Source organism: Apteryx rowi, unplaced genomic scaffold (genome assembly GCF_003343035.1).
Source record: "Apteryx rowi isolate R43461 unplaced genomic scaffold, aptRow1 scaffold_425, whole genome shotgun sequence".
Taxonomy (NCBI): domain Eukaryota; kingdom Metazoa; phylum Chordata; class Aves; order Apterygiformes; family Apterygidae; genus Apteryx; species Apteryx rowi.
Genome location: NW_020450678.1, coordinates 607,820 through 633,080, shown reverse-complemented (window position 1 = coordinate 633,080; position 25,261 = coordinate 607,820). Strand labels below are relative to the sequence as shown.

The window sequence follows — 25,261 nt, the reverse complement described above, 5'->3', positions numbered from 1 at the left end:
GGAGCATCTCTCTTATGAGGAAAGGCTGAGAGAGCTGGGCCTGTTTAGCCTGGAGAAGAGAAGGCTGAGAGGAGATCTTATCAACGTGTACAAGTATCTGAAGGGAGGGTGTCGAGAGGATGGGACCAGACTCTTTTCAGTGGTGCCCGGTGACAGGACGTGAGGCAACGGGCACAAACTGAAACACAGACAATTCCATCTGAACATGAGGAAATACTTTTTCACTGTGAGGGTGMCAGAGCACTGGAACAGGTTGCCCAGAGAGGTTGTGGAGTCTCCTTCTCTGGAGATATTCAAAACCCGCCTGGACGCAATCCTGTGCAATGTGCTCTAGGTGACCCTGCTTGAGCAGGGGGGTTGGACTAGATGATCTCCAGAGGTCCCTTCCAACCTCAGCGATTCTGTCATTCTGTGATAAGCACAGAATGATTTATCTTCACAAACTCTCTAGACACTTGGACACATTCATAGGCACATAGGTCCACAGACAGCAAGTCTGTGCATGAAATTAAAGATGTTCTTATAGTTTGCATGACCATGGTCTCATTTTGCTCTATGTTATAGCAAGTTTAAATATAAATTCAACAATATAGGTAACTAATGTATTACCTAGTGTGTTTATCTGAATAATCAAGGCCAAGGCTTCATACTGAGTTCCCTATGTGAGAACTGATGAAAGAGCTGTGAACTTTGAGGTGCCTTCTTCATCCAACTTTTACAGCTTTTGGTGATGAGATTTAATGAACTATTGACCTTTGGTCAATATTACACAGCTTTTGATTATGAGATTTAATGAACTACTGGCCTTTGGTCGATATTATGCATTAGCGAAAACTTCGGAGCTTCATTTCAGGTTCGGTTGGCAGCTTTCTTCCATTGATCTGACAAATATAAAATCATTTCTGCTAACTAAAAAGGACAGTCATTGAATTTATATAAACAAAGAAAATTCATAAAACCCTTAGACTATTGGTTAGCAAACAGAACAGTCAGAATGGGGCTGCAAGGCTAGAGTTATTGAATAGAATTTTAATGGTGCATTTTTGCTAATAAAATCATACTCTAAAACTCTACATAATGATCTCAAAAAGATATGTCCATGGTATAAGCTTTTGCAGAAATACCCAAAATAAGTTTAAATAAGTTATCTGGAATTCCAGAGGCTGTGTAATCACAGTATCATAAAACTCAAYATGGGCTAATTTACTCTTCCAAGAAGCAAACTAACCTATTTCTGGTACCAAATAGAGAGGCTGGATCTCAGTATAAGTATCTCTGTACTATCCTGTAGTCTACACTGTGGACATACTCTGAGCAAATCCTGATTTTGCTGCAGCATTACTGAATTTCAAGCTGACACCTCTGCATACTACACATTTAGCCCGCTCTACTTTCTACAGTTTAGTCTATAAACTAGAGATAAGAAAGTATGGAGAGCAGCAGAAAAGGTTCTCTCAATGGTACCTCCAAGGACAGTGAGACTGAAATTCATAAATAATTGAACTGTGATAACAGGGTTAAACTCAGCCCTGCTTTAATGCTGAGGACACAGCAACAGCTTAGAAGAAAGACAATATGCCTGCCTCATCTTAGTAATGCCCAGACCTCCTTTGGCCTCCAGATCAGGTCAGCGCGATCCTAAAGGCTCTTATGACTAGTGTCACTGTGGCAATGGTGGCTAGCAGCTGAGGACAGCCACTCTTGTGAATTGTAATCCCAGCTTCAGCTTTCCTCTTCTCTCCCCTGCCAAGGAACCAGTCTGCCCAAAACGTAGTCTGCATCCATCCATCCTGCCCTCATGAGCCCTTTAAAAGTGTGGAGTAGATCCAACTTTCAGATCTCAGTTTTCTTTACATTACTTTACTTTACTTTACTTTACTTTACTTTACTTTTCTCTTTACTTTACTTTAGTTTAAGTTTGAATATGGCTCTAAAGAGTCCTGTGGCTTTCTTGGACTTCCTCATCTATACCCGCTTGCTGTCTTTAGTCTCCTACTTAGAACGCAAGTCCTTCCAGCGTAGGAACTTCCCTTTTGTTCTTTACATCTATGCAGCCCTTAGCACAGGAATGTCAGGGACTGTGGGAGTCTATGAAATAGTCTCACTAATTTATAAATATATAACTTTTCATACATTTACAGACAGCTTGTAAGCAGTTAGCAATGAAATCAGTCAAACTGTTCCTGTGAGCAACTGCCTACTAAAATGAGAGTAAAGAGTTCACAACAAACTCTGTTCATGCAGAACAGTCAGTGCACTTCAGGAGTGCTCTTAAGACTAAATAACCCAAGAGTATATCTGGTCTAGCTCTCAGAGTACCTTTTGGGGGAGCAGGAGAGTATAAGAAATCTCCAGAGCGCTCAGCTCTTCTAATACCTTCCAAGAAACTCCCTCAAATGACCTAAACGATCCACAGTTTTGACTGGTCCTCCATGCAGCATTTTACATCCAACAGTAGGTACATTCATTGCAATGCTACATGGCCCCGATGATTGTTTCCCCCCTGATATGCCTCATATCAGTCCAGCACCACTCCATGTGCCTCTTCCTAAACTCTGCAGCACAAGTAGTACATCTTCTTCATCTCCTGAGCTGCCTATACCACTATAGCTCATCAGGTTTATGACTAAAACCACTATCTCTCTCCTTCAAATACAAAGCCCACCCCCACCCCACAAAAAAGGAAGCCCACTTTTTTTTCCATAGTGATGGCCTCACTAAGGAAAGACCGCATATAAGACCATGACTGGAGCCAGTGCCTGATTCACATCAATGGAAAGTCAACTGGAGGAACTAGCACGGCTGTAGACATACAGTCTCCCACCCATTTATGTAGATGCACAGGCTTGCACTGTATGACACTGCATTTCTAACACCAGTTAGTCCCTCTCCATCTTCTGCTCCACTAGTATATAAGGATGAAAGAGTACACTTCTATAAGAAAAGCCTGACTAGCATGGGCTTTATTGATATGTAAAATATTGCCTATGTTGCACAGAAATCACTGCCCCAATCTACCTGTATCCCCCTTACCTATACCCATACCTTCTTGATCTCACTTCATGCTTTTTTGTCACACAACTCCTTGTAATTCAGTCTGGTCTTCAGCTGAGTCCAAGCAAATGCTACTTCTCATAAAGTATGAGGCATCCAAGGTTGCACCTAATTGCAAAGCAGACTTTTTAGCAAATGAGCTTTGGAATCTTGGACATTCCCCAGAAAGCTGTGAGGACCATGTGGAGCCAACTCACAACGTTGCTCACAGTGAACATTATCTCACCTCACGCTATGTGAGCCAGTGCAGCCCAAACTTCCCCATCCTGGACCTTCCCAGGCTCACCATCATGTGGACTGACACTTTAGGGAAAGGGAGGTTTATGCCTCACTTGTCACAACATTTTCAAAGGTGTTCTTATCCCATTATAGGATAAAATAAGAAGTGTGTGTGTGGCGGGGCAGGGGAGGGGTTATGCATGATGTAAAGCTTGGTATGCTCGATAGAAGGAGCTTGTTGGCCATTCAGAAAGTCTTTGTTAAGTGTTTTGTGATGTATCTGAAAGAAAGAAAATTCGTATTTTTTTCCATCAAAATAAGTTTGTAATAGCATTTTATGATACTACTATAAACTTATATTTCCCTTTAATGCTGTTTAAAATAACTTCGGATTTGAAGCTGGAATCTGTTTCCTTATTCATTGTGTTTACAGACTAGTTGACTATTCAAGGCATGTTCAATAGCTTGTGCATTCTACTTTGCTACATTTAATTACTTCTGTAATTAAATAAGTGGAGTTTTTCTACTGAAGAAAACAACTAAAAGATATTAATTTTAGATATAATTCAAGGCCTGTTGAGTCAATGGCAAAGATTTAATTTTTTGCATGAATATTGCCTCAAATTTTAAAGAAATTGAATGTATTTTTTAAAAGTGTGTTTTATTTATTTTTATTTTATTTTATTACGGTACCTTATTTACAAAATTATCAAATAAAAAGAATCTATATATATAAACCTGTTTTGAAAGATGTAGGCACATAAACAGAAAAAAGATAAACAGGGAAATACTATATTTCATCTTCAYTACCTGCAGGGCCAAATTATTCCTCTCCAATTTAGACACCTAAATGAAGTGGTCAGATTCGCAGATGTATTAGGTATCCAGACATTCTTATGCAGCACATTTCAAAATATGACCAGGTCATTTAGGGGTAACATAGGAGCCAGATTTTTCTGAAAATCTTTTAAATGACGCTAGGTTTTCTTAAAGCAATGTTAATACTGCCATCTAGCTATGCAGTAATAGTWTATCTTTAGTCCAGTCTTGCTATATAAACTTCTTCAGTTTTAGTTTGGAATAGAGATACAAAAATTCCAATTGCATTTCTGTTAATTTAAAAGGATGTAGGCACCATTTATTATTAAAATAATATTATAATATTATATTTATAATATCATAACATAATATTTTTGACAGTTAACTGAAAAGACAGGTACAAGTTGAAGGTGAACAAGCTATTCTTGTGAGAGATTTATTTTACAAATGCAAGATCTTATTTTTTTGAAGCTTTTTCACATGCCTTTAATTGAAAAGGGCAACTCATATATATAAGTTAAAAACACACATTTGTAAACTGAAGTCTAGATCCTCTCAAACAGGATGAGATTCATCTATAAAAGATCAGGAGTTCTACAAAATGTTTTGTCTGACAAATATTTTATTATTATATTTGTGAATTGTTTGGAAACTGTTTATAGAGTGCTCAACTGAACAYGGTACTCTCTGAGTTTATGCCATTGGCCACATGGGGCCACTTTTGGTTGCACAACATTGCACACTCAAGATCTTGGTCCACCAACCATCCTATTTGACACCTCTTTGGGTAACCAAAGGCCTGAGAGGTGGATGACATGTGCAGGACTTGCCCTGACGGACATATGCAGGACTTGCCTGCCCCATAGAGAGGGCCACAGATGTCCTGTGCACTTAGACGTGGGAACTAGAGGAACTGATTTCCACACTACCTTTCCACATTTTGTACATTCAGATAAACTGAATGAGGGCTACATCCAGTCTCATTTCTACGTACAAACCTATCAGGAAAGCTATGGACTTCTCATCTCAAGAGAAAAAGTCTATGTAAGCTAGCACACACACCAACCAGGAAAGAAACCTATCCAAAGATAGATTTAACTTAAACATAAAAGAGAAGGAGACAGAATCTACATAAGCAGATTTCTCTTAGCTAGTGTTTGGTAAGGATATAGGAGACAAGATACACAGTGCGACATATATCCCTGCGTAGGTTCAGTTCACAGAAACTGTCAAGTCCAAAAACTGACCAATATCAGATTCTTCAAAGGAAGATGTAAGAAAATCTGTTTTTACTTACAGAATAACAGTCCTCAGATCCATCCTAATTCAAGCAATAGGAGATTCACCTGATTTTTAAAACACAAAGGCCTTAGACTATGTGAAGAAAAAACAGAGCTGCCACATGCAGGGCCCCAGACTGCTTCACCTAAATCATTAGAAGAATAGATGTTCTTCCAATTCTTCTGTAAAAAGATCTGGATGATAGCTGTTCATATCTGTGGCATATCATGAGGCCCTAATTCCACCAATACCATTTTTGGAATAGCATATTTTGAAGTTTAGGTATATGTGCTTGTGTACACGCATGTGCGCACACACACACACACACAGAGCTGAATGAAAGTTACAATTTATTAAATGATAGAGAGATTACAGATAATAAAATGACTAACTCAGTTTATCACAAATGTTGAACCACTTTGGTCATGGAAAAACAATAGAAAAAGCAACACTTCATGTCACTAGGGCTACACACATTTTTCAGTTTTACATATTAGTGTTTCATCTTGTTATGAGCCAGAAGAAGCCAGAAGACAAACAAGAAGTTATATTCCATGTTCCCAGAGAAATTAATTTATGATGAAGTGAAATCAAAATGCAAACATTTGTTTCTCCGAAACATCAAGAGCATTAAAAAAAAATTCAATTATAGATACAGTGAGAGATATACTGCTTTCTAAATTTGCACTTTTAATCCCTTGTGTAATGCCCTCAAAGTAACAGGATAAATTTCATAATTCAGGATTAATCATTGCATAAAATTTCACTCCCAGATTCATGAAGTGTGAAGTCCTYGCCCCTGCACAGTGTTTCTTTTCTGGCAGCATAATATGCACCTTTGGTGCTAAAAAGCAAAAAAAAAAGAGCTACTGAGATATATCAGCTACCCAAGCATCTGAGCTATCTATTTCTGCGATCTAACAGTATCGCAAATCATGTGACTCCAGAATTTATTATTTAATTGCAAGAGACAGGAAATCAAAACTCTGAGTCCCACCTCTGTCACTAGTTTGATGTGTGAGCTAGAATAAGTTTCTCCACTTATAAAATGGGAAGTAGTTTTGTGAAACTTAAATGAAGTTGCAAAGGTCTTTGATTTTTTTATTGATATTGACCAATTAGTTAATTAGAAAAAATACTGTGCTCTCCCATACTGCTATTATCAGTAGCTACCTCTTTTTTGGTTCTTAAAATGGGGGTGAAAGGTTAATCTGGAAAAATTATATTGAATTCAGCTCAGTTTGCCTGGATTCAGAAGGCAAAACTATGGATGAACATGCAAAAGGCAGATCATTTCCCTTTGCTTCTTCCCTTCTGCCCTATCATTTAGAAATGTTTTAAGACTTTACAAGTCAGCCACAAAGAATCAGAAGAGTTATTATCCACAGTAGGCTTTTACAACAGATCTAGGACAAAATATTGAGGCTGCTGTACTTTTTTATGTTGCCATTTGTTTTTCTGGTTCTGGAAGACATGTAACTCCTATTTAATGAAGTGGCCACTATTTCAAGTGCCGCAAAGGAGCATGATATAATACTCCATTAGCATTTTAATTTATTTTTCCTCTCCACTGAACAAGCAACATCTTACTACTATAATCAACATGCGTGAATAACTACAGTTTTGCGATGCCCAGCTTTACTGTAATATGCCACATCACGGATCTGTTTAGCTATATACCACCCAAAAACACAGTCTTGTAAGCATTTGTCTTTAAAGAGCCAGGTATTTTCCTAGTAGTATTCTCTTCTGACCATTCTTGTCAACTTATTTTGTGAACCACTGCATTAAAAAACTGAACTTCCAGTCAACTTAAGCTAATCCATCATCTGTCCACCTATTTCTAACATACCTGTACCCATTGCAGCAGAGCCTCCCACAGCACTATGAAGAGTTATAATCACTTCGATCCCTTCCCTGAAACCTTCCCTTAGACTTGACTTGAGGGCCTTTCTGTAACATCTTTGAAGGTAGGAAATGTTAAACCTAGTGTCCCAAAAAATGGACAAGGTTTTCTGGATCCTTGGGTATCCTCATTCAGCATAAGAATAAGGCAAATTAGGAATGTATCATTTAATGATTACACCCATGCAAATGATTGCTCACAGTGAAGGGCACTGAAAAAAATCATGTTCAGGGTGGCTGCAGTTTGGCAGTCAAATGTAATTCACAACTGATACCTGTACCTGTCTCTATAACTTTGAATTAGTAGGCACTCTTCCCTCCCAGGGCCATACTTTTAACAAGTAGGTTATTCCATACTCCTTTGGGAGTGTGAAATTGCAGATTTGATCTTTTCAAGAGCCAGCTGCCCTTTCCAGCTGTTTCATGCTAATCTACTGCCTAGGCTGTTAGGCGTATTATCTTCACCTGTAGCTCAAACCTATCAACTTTGAGCAGACACAATGAAGATGGTCCTCGCACCTTAACAGACTGCCAATTTATTCTAAGGTCACTAACAGACCTAATTTTAAAAGGCTGGAATATTACCTTCCAACAGATAGCTGCTAGTGCCATTTCCTCACTTTGCTTGAGGACAAATGATCTACAAATGACTATGGTGTTTGAATTCATAAAAAGATAAGCATCACAGATAAGTCCTTCTATTCCACGACAAAAGTTTTTACTATTATTATAAGCTATCTAATAATTTTATATTCTGTTGTTCACGACAATGATTTACTGTCCTTCTATTGGTGGTTGGGGGACTGCTGACTTAAAGCACTGTGTCTACACAGCATGATTCCATCAGATGTTTAACCAGTTTGCAGTCAAAATGGCATTTGGAATAAGTCAATGAAACTTACTTGCATACTGGCAAATGGTTTGGGAGAATTCTTGTATATTTTATTCACAACCTCATAGTCCCCAGGGACTCATGTTTGCTAACTTTTACAGTTCAGTTTGGGATCACTCAAAGATTTTGAGAGGCAAAGACATATCACATATGTATTATATATTGCCTAGCTCATGCAAAACATTTATATGTTATTAAAGAAGAAAAAAAAGAAGAGATTTGGGGAAAAGTCATTTTTGTGAAAGTGCAGACAAAAATGAAGCAAGCCCACAGTGGTTGTTTAGATTGAAATCCTTAAATATAGCTCACCACAAACTGAGTTATCACTTGCAAACAAGAATGAAGATGATGATGGCAAAAGAGATTACTTAGGACTGTTTCTGAAAGATGCTGAACTACTGAAAAAGCTGAGCTCTCTCTACTGACTGATTTAAATTTTTCTCTTTAGGAGGCATCCTTTCAAGTGATCCATATAAACTACCCACAGCTTGTGCTCTTAAAGAAATAAAAGCAAGCCTCATCACTTAAATCTACCCACGACTGACCTGTATTTCGGCAGTCTTTCAGATGATTTATTTAATCTATTTCTATATTCTGCTTAAACCAGGGAACCAAACTGCAGTAGGAAAGCTCTGAGATGAAGAATCATATGCTGTTCCTACTCTTGTCTAGGTATCTGCTTATGGCCACCATTTTGTTTTAGGGTTTTCTTTTTCTGTTTAAGTATTTATTTGACAGAAAAAAATAGGCTTGAAGGGACCCCTGAAGGTCATTTAGTCCAATCCTTGTCTCAAAGCATACACAGTTCTGAAGTACGTCGAGTTGCTCATGGCCTTGCCCCGTTGAGTTCTGAATCCCCCCAAGGATGGAGGCTACACAGCCTCCCTGGGCAACCTGTGCCCATATCTGATCACCTGCATGGTTAAAAAAAAGTCCTTGTACTGAATTAAGAGTTTCCCTTTCTGCAGTTGGTGTCTATTGCCTTTTGTCCTTTAGCTGTGCACCTCTGACAATAGTCTGCTCATTAGGTAGCTGAAGACAGCTATAGCTCTCTCTTAGTCTTTTCTTCTTCTGGCTGAACAAACCCAGCTCTCTTGGGCTCTCCTTGTACATCATGGGCTCCAGCCCCTGACCATCTAGTGGCTCTCCACTGTTTCTCACTCCAGTTTCTCAATATCTTCCCTGTACTGGGGAGCCCAAAACTGGTCACAGTGCTCCAAACAAGCTCTCACAAACAATGAGTAAATGCAAATGGACTGCTTCCCTTGGCCTGTCAGCCAACTGTTCTTCCCAGTGCAGCCCAGGATGCCATTAGCCTTCATAGCCCCAAGGCTACACTGCTGATTTATGTTCAACCTGTAGTCCACTGGGGTCATTTTCCGAAAAGTTGCTTTCTTGGTCAGCTCCCAGCCTGCATTGACTTCATGGGATTATTCCATCTCAGGTACAGGACTTTGCATTTGCCTTTGTTGAACTTCATGACGAATTTTGAGGACATGGAATTGCACTGATGGTCATCTGAGATAGATGGACACCTTATCTGAACCATTACGGAGGCTCTTCTGTCCTTAAATGCTTATGAATTGCACCACATGATGCTAACAGGCAGGGCTGGAGTCACTCTTATCTTTTCAAGGTAAATTCATGCCTGCATATGCATATAAAATAATCAGTGCTTGCAGCACTGCTTGGAAACAAAGTTGAGTGTCATTTTCCATCATAAAACTGTTTTTTAGTTCCTTATAAACCTTACATATACACACACATAACATAATTCAATGTCATCTACAGTTACTTGAGGCCAAGCTACCATCTGCCTAAACCAATGTTTAGGGCCCTCTCCACCAGCTCAAACCACATCTATTATGCTCATTCATCTGCATGGTACCTCATACTCTTTAACGAATATCATCCTCATCATGCTTATTTGAAGAGAGAAACTATCCCAGGAGCTGATTTGTGGAAGTCTCATCTCTCTTCCAGGTTGGTCTCTGTTTCTCGTCAGTAGAGAAAGAGCAGGTAAGTCATAAGTCAGGAACAGAGAATTCCTAGACAAGTTTTGTTCTAGAAACTGTAATGCGTAACAAATTTCTAGAAATACTCCAGGGCTAAATGGGGCTGAGAAACAAATACATCTTCCAAGACTTGTGCTGAGTAGGGCTGCCACTAACTAAACACAAAGTTTACTATCAGTTTCCTATGATCTATGGTTTTGGGTATGTCAGAGAAAGTTGATTCACAATTAGCATAGGCATAGCTGAATAACTGTACCTAAGAAAGCAAGTAAATTAGCTCTAACAGAGCTTTCTGATAAAATAGTTATACCATTCCTGGCAAGCAGAATAGAGCTAAAAGAGCTAGCTCAGGTAGAAAAGCATGTACAGGGTAATAATACACATACAGCTTTTGTTAGACTTAAATCATGTGGTCTGAAATTTTCTCTGTTAAAGTCAAATTCCAGAAGATTCTTAGTATTATGATTATTAATGTAGCAAGTAAATAATATATTGCCTGATTACATTCACAATTTCTAACAGCTCTTTCACTGGGAAGTTTGGGGTCTTGCTAGTTTAAGGCAGGTGCTGGAAATTTAGCAAGAACATTTTCCTCTGTTTTTTTTATAACATCAGTGGACCAATGAAGCTCCTAACTCCCACAGATGATACAGTTAGGAAACAGCCTACTTCAGCTTCCCCACGGTCAGGAAGGAGCCTCATCTTGAAAAAATCACCTCTGCAAACATGGCATGTCTCCTAACAAAGAAGTAAGTCACTTTGTGACCATATTTGAAGTAACAGTCAAAATAAAGTTGAAATACGTGACATAAAAGGGGAAGATTTTAAAGCTTCATAATGATGTTTTTAGCCTTTCTTTAAATTCCCGTTTGACTACCGGCTACAAATATAAAACTAGACGCCCCAGTTACAGCAAGATATCCTGCTATTTTTGCCTGGGCCAGCCACGAAGCCTGTTTTCAGATGCCACAAATTTCAAATCTCATCATTTCAGATTCCCAGCCCGGCTCCCAGGCTGCTCCCTAGCAGCAGGAGAGCATCTGAAACATCTGCTGGAAATTCCCTTTTCCTCATACGGGATTAAGTCGGGGAAGACACAAATCACAGCCAATATTTATTAAACCCTTTGATTAATTAAGCTGTAGTTATTATTAGTAGCAGATATTATAACGATGCTCTGCGCACCGTCTCTCCTCACACGCGCGGGTACCTCCCGCACACCCCCCACACGGGCACCCGCTGCTTGAAGGGCTCCACCAGCCACAGGAGCTTTCCGAGCCCCCCCGGGGCACGGGTCGCTCCCAGCGGGAAGACCCCGCCGCGACGCCGCGGCTGCCGCCGGCCGGCCGGCCGAAACCGCCCCCGCGCGGCAGCAACGCCACCGCGGAGCCGTTGGGCCACCACCCCGCCCCGCGCACCCCCAACGGCGGCATTGTGACGCCACGGCCGCGTGCCCCGCCCTCCGCCAAGAGGCGGAGCGCGCGCAGCCGCCTGACGGGGGAGGCGGCGGCGGCGCGGCTCGGTGAGGGCGGCCGGGCCGCGGCGAGGTCGGGCAGCGGTCTCCGGTCCCGGTCCCGGTCCTGCGGGGCGGCCGTCAGCGCGACGGGGGCGGGCAGGCTGCGGCGGGGGCCGCGGTGAGGCGGTTGGGCCGCCTGCGACTCGGCCGCTCCGTCCGGGCGGGGGCGGCCCCGGGGGGACGGCGGCCCCCCGCAGCCGGCGGCGGGCGCGGGTAACAGCCGGGGGGGCGGCGGGCGCTTGGGTCCGGGGAAGCGCGGGATCGGCCTGCAGGCGTGGGAAGCTGCTCCTTGGGTTTTGTTCTTCTTAAAAGATTCATGTCATAGGGGTTGGGCCCGAGTTGTTTCTGTCTGTATGTGGGAAACTGGCCATGGTTGGAAACGGACAGGTCCACTGCTAATGGCAGCGTGTTAAATAGCTATCTTGCATAACTCTTAAAATTTCCATGGCATTGGCTGAATTTCTGCCCATACAGTACTAGATTGTGGCAATGCGTTTGTACTTGAGTACTGTGAAGTGCTGGGCAGCACAGCTGGGTGATGAAGGGAAGGAATTACCTGCCTTATTGTTTTTTCCCTTTCCTTTTTAGAGAAGTGCAGCGTAGGTGAGGACTCAAAAGCCTGAAAGCTCTGCATTGAGAGGGTGTGATGGGACTACAGAGCACGGGGTTGGGAAGGAAGTGCATTTATTGGGACAAAATAGGCTTGAGACAGCAGTAGTACCAAGAGGGAAAAATTAGATATGCTGGCTAGGTGAAAGTAGGTTCTTGGCCTAAGAGGATGATATAAATGAACTGTTAAAAGATGGGGGTTGTATGGAAGACTTCAGTAATTGTAAGAGAGAAGGAATTACCATGTTAGATCAGATCACTGACTTRCTCTTTCATCCAGTCTTTGTTATTATCTAGCCTTAAGTGCTTAAAAATTTGCTGTAAGCCATCACATAATGAACAATTTCAGGACTACTTTTAAATAAACTGATTTAAATAAAAGAAAAAAATGCCTACACTTATCAGCTGGAAACTGTCTAACTAGTTTAAATTCTTTATAATGCTTGGTTTAATTCAGTATGTTCTCATTATTCTCAAAAGATACTAATATTCTTTTAATTGCTCTTTCCTTAAAGAAATAAGGCTTAAACAATTCTGTCTGCATTGTAGTTCTCCTTCGTGCTCTTCATCTTTGAAATCAGTGACTGATAGAAAAACAGTTGATGTATAGGAAGAGGTGTTGAATTAAGGACATATGGACATATGGAAAGAGGCCTTGGATTAAGGGGTTTGTTTTGGTTTTTGTTTGCTTGTTTTCCTCCCTTTCTTCCCCCCATCCCCCCTCCAAACTTCAAAAACAGGGAGTTGGAGACCTCTGTCAATCAGGATATTTAATCTTTTTAATAAGCTTTAGGCTTCAAAGTTACCTTTAGGCAGTGAGGTCCACAATTTAACTGTTCTTAAAATGAAGTGTGTGTGTGTGTGTTTGTTTTTTTTAAGGTGTGCTGCTTCAGAGGATCAATGGCCAAGTAGTTGAGATATTAGCCTACAATATCAAATTGAACGAAAGTTTCCCTGTTGCACTGTAGCTTCCCTTGGGCGAGTCACTTAGCACCACAGAGTACATCTGTACTGATAAATGAAAAAGGGCTAAGGAATGAGCTTGAGCACCGGATTGATCCGTGATTATCTACAGTGCCTGTTAGCTCTTTTCTTAGCTTGGTTTTGGACAAGCTTTCTCAAAGACAAGTTACTCTAAATCTTATTTAGTGCTAAGAAGTACAAGTCAGGGCAAATCTGTGCATCCAGCCATGGGACCAAACGTTGGTTTATGGCGCTCTCTCGCTCTTGTTTAGCAATGTGCACTTTGCCATTCATTCCAGCTTTAAAATGGAGGAAATAAGATGCTATATAACACATAGATGGTTTATGGATAAATATTAAAGCATGCAAGGCACTTAAATACTATATTAATTAMGATCATACATTGAAAATAATGACCAAGGAGCTTGACTGCATATGAACATATTACTCTTTAAATGTTCTTTTTCAGAGAATATTTCTTTGCTCTTGTGTTGAGAGAGCAATCCAGTTGCCTTGTTTACTTTGACATACCATCATTATTTTGTAGAACTTCCCTATCACCAATTATTAATTTATCTCAAGATTAAATACAATTTTCTCAGGGAAGGTGGCTTACTATCTTACTTAGCATATTCATTCCTCTTTTATGTCTATTCTTTTAATAAAAGAATTAATAAGAATGAATTAAATTCAGCTTTTCAGGCTTTTAGTCCTCTTTAGTTAAACTTAAAGCCTACTGTGAGTTCCTTCCTCCATCTCCAAGTGCATTGCCACCAAAATGCGTAATTTGATGGAACTGTGCTATACAGATACCACATATTCAAGGTGTTTCAAACAAAAATCAGAGATGAGTGATAACACTCCCACTGTTTAGAACTGCTGAGCCTGTTTATGTATCTCTGCCATGCTTGGCCACACACTACTGCCGTGTATACACTGATCATGCTGACATCTCTGTTTTCTTCCAGATCTGTTTTAGTTTTAACAAAGCCTGTGCTTTAGCAAGAACAATGTTGTTGACAGCGCTACAGGCATACAATAAATAATAAATTAATTCACCCTTAAACTGAAATGTAGCTGTGACTTTTTTATTTTACTTGATGTTGCTTTTTGTTTTATGCTAATAATCTCAAGCAAAAGATATACTTAAAATCTGGATAGTTTCTTGGGCTTAGCCCAACAAATCAAACACATGGGGCAAAATAGGCCATGGGACTGAATCATGTTCACACAAGTGAATTGCTTACTTAGAGCCTTAAGACTCAGTAAGGGACTTGTTACAGAATTGGTTTCGCAGCCACTAAAAGTATCAAAGTACTGAATTTTGCTCAAAAAGAAGTAAACTGTGATGTTAGGTTAAACTATATTCTTTCTTTCCTAAACATTTTCTGTGTTTTGGAAGCTTTCGATAATTTTTAAATTGATGTTCTTCACTGTAAAGTTGTTTTTAAGTTTTGTGCTTTTTTAATGAAAAAAGTGATTTTTCATTAATATATACAAGTGTTGGCACAAGATGATGTGGTTTAGCAGTCCCTATGTTTTTTTCTAACAAATGATTTGACCATGCATATCTTAAATTATTCTGTATACTTGATTAATATCTATATTGTTTCATTACCTGAGAGCTTAATAACCAATGGATGTTTTATGAGTGATGTCATATAATCTTTCATATAAGAATACAGCTCTATCCACAATCTTGCTGGCTTTCTTTCCAATTATTTTCAGTATAATTGTTTGCTGTTCTGCTGATCAAAAGCATACTTATAACTTTTAATCTTTGTCCTTGGTGGTTATTAAATACACATTTATTCTTATGACAGTGTTCTTCAGTTTAAATCAAAGTTGCTGAGCCTATAGCCAGTGGGTGACTGCGGTCAACCAGAAAAGCTTCTCCAGCCCAAGGTTCATTTTTCTGCTACATAATAGGGAATGGGCTGCAAGCCAAGTGAGCTGAGTGGCTTGCGACCTGCTCTGTGTGGGCTGCCTTCTCAAAGCTCCATGGCTGCTTCCTGTAATATTTCTAGCTATTTATCTGTCATTGAACTGAAAAGCACACATCAGTGGTTTTGCACAAAGGGTAATTCTGCCACATCATAGAAGTATAGAAGCATACCAGATTGCATGATACTTCTGTCATGTGGCTAGAGATGCTTCAGTCACATGAGTGCTATCTGCATTTTGTTCATAAAGGATGTCGGAATAGAGCACAGTACGCAGACCTTGCATCTTGGTGCACCTGCTTTTGTGACCTGCACCTCTTAAGTTTGTGGGTTTTTTTGGAGCAGAGGAAGGATATTTTCCCATTTGTAATTTTTTCTCTCTTGCTTTATTGATAGCATAAAACAAGAAGAGAGATTAAATAAACTGAAATGCAGGTACTATTTTAGGATTTTAACAAAAGTTTGTATTCAATAGTTCCTTTCTTCTTTCCTGGCTTACTTTCTTCAGATGTTCTTTACTTTTCATCCAGTGTATTTATAGAGACTAATCCAATCTCTCCAGTTTACTAGCTTAATAAGCCAAACATATTTTTCTTCTCCCTGCAGACAAGCAATTAGTTCATCAGAAAATTTCAGTTACCCTTCTTTACATCTCTTCCTGTTTTGATGAAGCTTTCTTGAATGTTGCTTAGCATTGTGTAAGGTCTCAGCAATGCTTTGTACAATGGCATTAATGGTTCTGTATGTGTAATGGAAGCATCTTTTTCTTCCCTGATTTCCTTTGGATTTCACTTACCTTTTCATGGCCACACTTTTTGTAACTTGTTATCACTGTGTGATTGACAAAGGCCTCTAAATTTTTCTCCTTTCTTCCTCCCAACTTACAGGAGTTTCTCTTGAAAATGTATGGTCTTTCCTATTTAAGCAGTATCCCATTTTTGTTGTTCTCCAAGTTGATTATTCTAGTATACTAGTCTTTTTTTTTTGAGTCTCAGTGCTATCAGCAGAAAAATTCATTGGAACTCTTTTACATTTTGTGTGCTGTAAATATTGCCTTAGTCCAAGAATAATTTATATTGCTGCATTTGGATGAGACTGAACTTTAGTTAGTAAAACAGTGATTGTACACATTTTAAAGTTCAAATAAGCCTATCAGATTATTTTCTTCTCCTCAGTTGTTGAAATGTACATGAGGCTAGCTGGCTGAGTAATCCATTACAAAATAAAAGCAAAAGCTAGAACCTTTTGTCCTTATCAGTGCATCAGGTTTTTGCATCTGGGGAGCAAGGGAGGCAGAACGCCATTTTTGTTTCTGCCTTTATAAACACTGTAAAGAAAATCAGTAATTCCCTTAATGCAAGATATTACTGTTGTCATTTTGTACAGCACAACTTTAACTGTTCAAAGTATTTCTTCCCAGTTGTGTGTGTGTTGATATTAGTTGATATCAGTATATTAAGATTTGCCTAAATCCATTAAGTGCTTTCCCTTAAATCATATAGTGAAAATGTAGCGAGTTCATAAGCTCAGGCCTTTATTTAAATATACAGAATGTTAACTGAACTTTTCCAAAAAAATACCCAAGGTGTTGAAAAGATTATCAAAAGTAAATTTAGATTTTTTTTTCCTTCCTTCACAACTTGCTACTGTTGTTAAGACTTTTTAAGATGGAAAGTTGAATATCAGGCATCTCTATTCTTCTGATGCTTAACTTTTAAGAAATATATGTTTGTGATGTAATTAGATTTGATGATTACAGAGTTAAATTCCATGCCAACTTGGAATCTTATATTCTAAAACTAAAGGTTAATAGGCAATAACCATAACAAATCAGACTTTGTACCAAGCAACTAGATATCTTTCTGCTAATACACACAGTATGAACACCATTAGCAATCAGTTAGAAGACATTTTGTTATAAGATAAACTTTTAGTTTCATCTATGAACAATCTTACTGACTCTTATTCCAATTTGCAGTAATGGAACAAGTGCAGGATTCAGCTACGCAAGAAGATGCAAATATTAAAGCTATCAATGAAGAGTACAGGAAAGCCTTTATATTTATCAATAAAGGACTGAATACAGATGAACTGGATCAGAAGGAGGAGGCAAAAAATTACTATAAGCAAGGACTTGACCACTTGCGCCGAGGAATTAGCATTCCATCGCAGGGTCCTGCGTGTGTTGGATCCCAGTGGGAGTCCGCCAGGCAGATGCAACAGAAGATGAAGGAGACCCTCCAAAACGTTCACGCTCGACTCAGTGTTCTAGAACAAGACACCCCCACTGCTCAAACAAGTCCTGCTGCAACAGGTGCCTCTGCTGAGGTGCCCAAATTATACCCATCTATTCCTTCTAAAGAGAAGCCAGAAAGACCTCCTGCGCCTAATTCTCTGTTGGCACCACGCCAGCCACCTGTGGCAAGCAGAAATGTCACAACTGTGAGCGAGGGACAAACTCCAGATATGAGTCCATCACCTCCAAAACCTCTCTGTCTGCCAAATGAAGCACCTCCTGCCTACACACCTCAAGCTACCAATGGCCATTTTACTGTGTCTTATGGCACAGACTCTGGGGAGTTTTCAACTGTAGGTGAGGACTACTACAGCAAGTGTAATCAGCCACCTCCCCTTGAAAGTCTGGGAGTGGATGCAGATGAGTTGATCTTGATTCCCCAAGGAGTACAGATATTCTTTGTGACTCCTGATGGGCAAGTTAGTGCTCCTTCATATCCTGGATATCTACGCATCGTGAAGTTCTTGGATACAGATAGTGAGACGGCCCGGAATCATCCACCTGCATTTCTTCAGGTAACGAATAAAGCATGATAAAACAAACAAAAAAAAATTTCYCCTTTAATTATATTTCAGAAATGTCATAAAATTTTAAATGGCTGTCATCTTAAGCTTTTGCTCTTCTGAACTGAAAGCTGTCTGAGAGAATGTGAAAGAATCTCTTCGTGTTGGAGAAACGGTTATCTGCTAATGTACATTTGCATGTCTTTTCTGAGAAATGTCCTCTAGGTGTTCCTCAGGTTCTTGAGTGCTTACTGTTTTGATGAATTCCATTTCCTAAGAGAGTTGGCCTAACACTTCTGTTCATATTATAAAACTAACTTCCTTTCCTTCAAATAAAGAAGACACATTGATTATAACATTTCAATATAAAATAGGTTTACACACTACTTGCTTCTTTGTCTGAACCAGTGGTCAGATATTGCAGTTAACTTGGAGAATTGATAATTCAGAATGTTAATCTGCTCTGAACTACAAGTGGAGAAGACGCATTATTTGGATTTTCTAGTCCATGCTTGCTTATTTGGGTGTATTCTGTAACACAGACCATTTCTGGTCATGTTCTGACTTTGGATCTCTTTGCTGCTGCTAAGATTGTTTGGCTCTTGGAGGTCTTATCTTTGAAGAGGAAACTTTAAGAAACAGAAAAACCCTTCGTGGTATTGGGTTCTACTCATTCCCCTCTACCTCTGCTGGCAGTAGCTATGCCAATGGCAGCTTCTCTTTATTCTGCCATATAAACCTGTTCTGAGATCTACAGGAAGTTACAGGCACTGCGCATCCTGATTTGTTTGGCTGAATGCTTCATCTGCGTCTATAACTAGGCCTCAATTAAGAGGCTACCAGGCTGACTTATAATCCTGTGAGAATTAGTATTTTCTCTATATTAGACTGTCAAAGCTAATCAAGGATGATATTCTCACAACCATGGATTTTTTTGTTGTTTTTTCAAGATGACATAAGGCTTTTATTTTACTTATTAAACTGTAGAGAAAACTAAGTTTTCAGTGCTAATGGGTACATTTCTTTTTCTTTCTTGTTAATAGGATCCTTTACTTTGTAGAAATAATCTTTCCTTTATGTCCTTATCTTTTCCAGGTTTGTGACTGGATGTATCCTCTAATGTGTAATCAGTCTCCTGTTCTGTGCTGCAGTACTGGAGTCTACATGTTCCCTGACACAATGTCACAGGTGCCAGGGTCCTATGTGGGAGTAGTGTTGTCTTTAGAACTTCCAGCAGCTGACAGAGAGCTTTTTGAGGATCTGTTAAAACAGATGTCTGATCTTCGAATCCAGGTAAATTCCAGGGCTGCCTCTTTTAAACTAATAATAAAAGGTAGAAATGATCAATATATTTTCCTGATTATATTTACTTGTATAAAATTGCAAAGTTCTGTGTCTTGTTTGGTGAGCTCAACAATGTGAAATAAATAACATAGACAAGATTAAGCACACCTAGGAATGAAACTGTACGTACCATAAGATAGGGAGGATAGAAATTTTAAAATAATAAACTGTAAGCACAGAAAAGAAATGGTCATTTTGTATATTTTCACTGTTTTCCCAGAACAGAACATAGGTGTGAATGAAAATTTTTGTTCAGGAGAAAGCACATTTTTTCTGTGAGTATGCGTGCACATGCATGCACTCTGTATATAGTTTTGATGAGACCATTCTTGGAATATTGTACCCAAGTACGTCTACAGTTTAAAAAGGTTAAGCTCCTCAAAGAAGAGCTGTGAAAATACTGAATACCTCAAAAATATGCCTTAAAATGGGTTCTCAGAATAGATTAATCTGGTGCCTTACTGTAGCAGAATTTTAAGCAGAGAGAAAACAGAAAAAACATAATCCAACAAAGGCACAAACCACTCAGATACATTGACTGGAAATAAGGTGAAAAATGTTAATGATGGCTGTAACAGAGCATTGGAGCAACATTTCAGGAGGAATAACAATCAATAACCACTTAAAAACTAATAACAAAATTATATCTTTTCATGAAAGATACCATCTTGTTGAATGACTCAGACGAATAGTTGGAAGGATCCGGTTTGCAACATGTCACCTGGGTGGAGTTTGGTTGTGTTATAAATCCTGTTGAGTTCAGCAGGGGACTTCACTAGCACAAGAGGCCACTAATTTTTACTTTAAAAGTACTACACAGTTGTGTGATGTTTTGATTTGTTTCAGTGCAGGAGACACTGGGTAAAATTGTGATCTGTCCTGCGTAGAAGTTCAGATTATAGTAGTCCCGTATTGTCCTAAAATTCCATGTTTCTGTTAACATTCCCTGATATAATGTCACAGGTGCCAGGATCCCATGAGAAAGTAGGGTTATCTTCAGAGCTCCCAGCAACTGAGAGAGCACATTTTGAAGATAAGTTAAAACAGATGTCTGGCCACAAAGTCCAGGTAAATTCTGGGACAGTGGTTCTAAATTTTTTTKTGTGTGTGAAAAATATAAATTGTCACTGAAATACAACTTAAAACTGCTGAGATTCCAGACTTGGTTGACAGCAGCAGTGTATGCTCCTGCCGATTTCCACACAATGCCACGTGTCCCAATCCTTTTTTTTTTCTTTTTTTTTTCTTTTCTTTTTTTTTTCCCCCCTTAACTTAGAGCTTGTTCAATTACTGCAGGCTTCTAAATTCTGAAAATGAGTAGCAGATTTCTGGAATCTTAAAAACTTTGTCATACAGCAAAGTCAAAATTTTCCTTTGGACAAAACATTTCAAAGCCTAGTCTGCTGGCTGTTTAACTCTACCTGTTTTATATAGTATTCCTGAGAATCTAATTAACAACTATATGTAATATATGTGTAGTATGGAGTTGTCTTTCACATTAGAGAACCCATTTCAGCTCCTTAGCAGAGGCTCACTGAACCTTTTTCTACATGGTGACCCAAACTTTGGTATAACTAAACTGTATCTGGAACATACCTTGTGGGTTTTTTTCCTCCTCTTTTGCTTTTTTTGCCTTTTTTTTTTAAATTATAGCTCTGTATGTTAAGATTATTTCTGCACCCCTTCTGCAAAATGATCAAATGCTAAAAACAGAAACATATCTTGATAACAAGATTTCACACCGCTGTCAAGCAATAATTGATGGTATACTACAAGTCAGTGATACTAAAAAAAGAATGATAATATGATGCAAGTGTATACAAAATAATAGTGATACATTGTTAGCTTTCTGGGTAGCAATTTACTAAGATTTAAGCTAGTCTTTCCTGTTAATGTGTTTTTTTTTCTTTTTTACTCTTTGTGCAGGATCCTATTTTTATTTTCAGAAAATACGTTAGGGGAATCTAAGGATTCCATGTAATATCAAATACTATTGTTTTGTGTTTTCTGTTGTGTTTATAGCTCTCATCTAGGAATGCTTTCATACAGGCTCTTCTAGAAGAAAAAAAAGGTCTTTTTTCTTTTAGCCCTTGCTAATCAGTGCTGTTTTAAATTATTGAAACATTTACTTTTTGATATTTACATTGCAGAATTCTAACTAAAAACTAAATTTATTACAATTTTTCTGCCTTCTCTAGTTAAAGTTCAATTATTCTTTGTCTACAAACTATGTAAAGTCATGGTACCATTATTAGAAACACTAACCACACTGTGATCGTGGTTGCTAATAACTAGTGACTGTCTACTCCAGAAACTCTAGAGTTTGAGAGGAATTCACACAGAATCTATCCACCCAAGAGGAACAGTATTATGCACAGTTCTGAAATGTTCCTTGGCTGTACCAATCTGCAAAAGCGTCAGCAGCACATGGAATGAATAATCTCCTTTATTTAGAAATTTGGGAGGGAAGGATGAGGAGCAAACAACCAGAACAGCTTCATTCTTTTAGTGCAGCTGGATTCTTTGAGCAAAGATGAAGAACAGGGACTGCAGTTCCCATACTGAAAAACAGTAGAGTTGACTTCCCTCTGGGAAGATAAGATACTTGTTCATCTATCATTTTTATCTTTTCTGCTAGTTAAATTGTACTGTCAGCTACCCCTGCTTTGTTGCTTGACCAGACAGCCTTGTTGGCAAGCAGATCTTTTCATTGTAACTGAAGAAAGTTTACAGAAAATGCTTAGTTGTTTGATAAGCTTTTCTTAATATACAGCCTTTCTGTGGAAAAGTGATTGAATCACAAACTTCCATTGACTCTGTACACTTGTTGGAGGAACACACAGCACTGGCTTTTTTTTTTTTTCCCCATAATAGATTTGTATGACCATCTAAAATAAAAATCTTGGTGCCTTGTGAAGTAGATTCTCAGATGTTTACTTTCACTTGTTAGCCTTCAGAAGCCTCTAGTGATGTGATTAACTTGCCTCAGACTGTACATATCCAACCACAAGCTGAAGGAGGGGAAAAAGAGAAAGAGTTGCCAGAATGGAGCGAGAAAGTTGCCCATGGAATCTTGTCAGGTACTGTCATAGTAAGGGGATTACATTAAATAACTCACCTTTGTGAGTAATACTTAAATGCATGTATGCTGGTAAAGGCTGAGTGGTCAGAAATGGTTATTCACCACTTCTGATTGTAGTCCTCTAAAAGATACTTTGGTGTGTTCTGTTAAAACAATGTGAATTTGAATCCCCTGCCAGCGACAGATTTGTTTATAGCAAATGGTCTAGATTCCTAATTCAAGCATGTAAATTAGGTTATTGCCCTGTATGACTCAAACCACTGTGATGGARCAATTTTATTCTTGTATAAGCAGTTATGCTAAAGTGTGCATTTACTGTGGTTTATGCAGATAAGCACTGGAATGCATAAATGACCACATCACAAAGAAATATGAAGCTGCTGGAAGGGCTAATGCAAAGACAGAAGATTGTTTTTTACATTTTCAGAATGCTAATAGCTTCAAGATGTGCAGCTTTATTACTGTTGACCCTGTTGGGAGTTGAATATCCATTAAAAAAATGAATATCTGTATTAAACTGAGATTTGGATGAAGGCTGGCTACAGTGGACTTAAATAAAATGAGATGGAAAAATATACATGGTGTAGGAGCAGAAATCATTGCAGGAATTTATGCTGGCCCACTCAGGGAAGTGTGTAATTGCAGACTATAATCAGAAATGTTGCTGAAGTCAGTGCTGGAGAAGCAGAGGAAGGAAAGCTTTCAGAATTCTAGTGTGTAAAATTCTACACATATTAAGAAAAATAATTTGTTTTGAAGGTGCCTCTTGGGTAAGCTGGGGCCTAATGAAAGGAGCAGAATATACTGGCAAGGCTATCCACAAAGGAGCTTCTAAACTGCGAGAACACATTCAACCGGAAGAAAAACCTCTGGAAGTCAACCCAACTGTAGCAAAGGGGCTTCATGTAGCAAAACAGGCTACTGGAGGAGCTGTGAAAGTCAGCCAATTTTTAGGTAAAATATTCCGTCTCATAATTTAATATATTTTTGCCTTAATGAATAGATAGTCTGTAAAATGAGAGCTGGTTTCTTTAGTCAATGAACTAAAGAAGGGACTGACCTGATGAAATTCAAAGATTAGTTGTTTGTGCCTAGTTATCCCCTGTGTGAGAGAACATGCTTTAGGAATAATTTTACTGTATGCCCTTGAGGGCATGTTTTTCTTTCTTAAAGGAATAGTTTCTATAGCAGAGTATTTTTACAGTCTTTAGTTTGGCATCTTTTTTTAGGTTTTAGATAATTAATTCAAAATGGCTTCTCTTTTTCTTAAGTTAATCGTGTATTTTAAAAGCTGTAGAGTCACAAGTTACTAACATACACAGTGGACCAGTATAGAGGGTGTTTATGTGTGCACATGCACATATAGTTTAAACATGCCTGAAACAAGTCTGTTAGTCTGAATATGGACTTCCAAATAGTGTTCAAAGGTGCTGAGTAATCAGAGCAGTTCTCAGTAAATTCGTTCTGTTATTTATTTGTATTAATGTTAGGATTTAGTGTCTAGTGACTCATCAGTGTTTAAAATCCAGTTGTGCTGGATACTGTAAAACTGCTTTGAAGAGTAGGAATGATGGTAAGAAGGACAATTGTAAGAAAGACTTCTCCAGAAGTCAATATGAGGAAAAAACCCAGCTTGTTCCCTAGCTGTAATTTGGAGATAACAAAGTAATGGAAATAGTCACTTGAAATCACAGAATGGTTGAAAGGGAACTCCAGAGATCTAGTCCAACCCCCCCCCTCAAGCAGAGTCACCTGGATCACGTTGCCCAGGATTGTGTCCAGGTGGCTTTTGAATATCTCCAGAGAAGGAGACTCCACAACTGCTCGGAGCAACCTGTTCCAGTACCCAGTCACCCTCACAGTAAAGAAGTTTTTCCTCATGGTCAGAGGGAACTTCCTGTGTTTCAGTTTGTGCCTGTTGCCTCTTGTCCTATCGCTGGGCACCACTGAAAAGAGTCTGGCCCCATCCTCTTGACACCCCCCGTTTAGATATTTGTATACATTGATAAGATCCCCTCTCAGCCTTCTCTTCTCCAGGCTGAACAGGCCCAGCTCTCTCAGCCTTTCCTCATAAGAGAGATGCTCCAGTCCCTTCATCATCTCAGTAGCCCTTCACTGGACTTGTTCCAGTAGCCCCATGTCTCTCTCGTACTGGGGAGCCCAGAACTGGACGCAGTACTCTAGATGTGGCCTCACCAAGACTGAATAGAGGGGGAGGATCACCTCCCCTGACCTGCTGGCAACACTCTTCCTAATGCAACCCTGATGATACCATTGGCCTTCTTGGCCACAAGGGCACATTGCTGCCTCACGGTCAACTGGTTGTCCACCAGGACCCCCAGGTCCTCCTCTGCAGAGCTGCTTTCCATCAGATCATCCCCCAGGCTCTACTGGTGCAAGGGGTTATTCCTCCCCAGGTGCAGGACCCTGCACTTCACTCTGTTGAATTTCATGAGGTTCCTCTCTGCCCTTTTCTCCAGCTTGTGGAGGTCTTTCTGAATGGCAGCACAGCCTTCTGGGGTATCAGCCGCTCCTCCCAGTTTTGTATTGTTGGCAAACTTGCTGAGGGTGCACTCTGTCCCTTCATCCAGGTCATTGATGAAGAAGTTGAACAAGACTGAACCCAGTATTGACCCCAGAGGGACACCGCTAGCTACAGGCCTCCAACTAGACTCTGTGCCACTGATCACAACTCTCTGAGCTCTGCCTTCCAGCCAGGTCTCAATCCACCTCACTGTCCGCTCATCTAGCCCACACTTCCTGAGCTTCCCTATGAGGATGTTATGGGAGACAGTGTCAAAAGCCTTGCTGAAGTCAAGG

At 39.4% G+C, this 25,261-nt stretch overlaps 1 protein-coding gene across 7 annotated transcripts in view; it reads left to right on the top strand.

The window, feature by feature from the left end:
• The first annotated feature begins 11,673 nt into the window (after positions 1-11,673).
• SPART (spartin) overlaps positions 11,674-25,261 on the top strand; it is a 19,771-nt gene continuing 6,183 nt past the window's right edge. For 2 of the 7 annotated variants that reach the window (XM_026076079.1, XM_026076080.1), the window contains exons 1-6: positions 11,941-12,977; positions 17,195-18,027; positions 19,111-19,308; positions 20,323-20,427; positions 22,310-22,439; positions 23,201-23,395. In XM_026076079.1, the coding sequence (XP_025931864.1) occupies positions 12,953-12,977; positions 17,195-18,027; positions 19,111-19,308; positions 20,323-20,427; positions 22,310-22,439; positions 23,201-23,395 (1,486 nt within the window). In that variant the 5' untranslated portion in view covers positions 11,941-12,952. Of the gene's footprint in view, positions 11,708-11,890; positions 11,915-11,940; positions 12,978-17,194; positions 18,028-19,110; positions 19,309-20,322; positions 20,428-22,309; positions 22,440-23,200; positions 23,396-25,261 lie in introns of those variants that run through there. The other 5 variants (XM_026076075.1, XM_026076074.1, XM_026076076.1 and 2 more) reach the window with 5 other exon arrangements.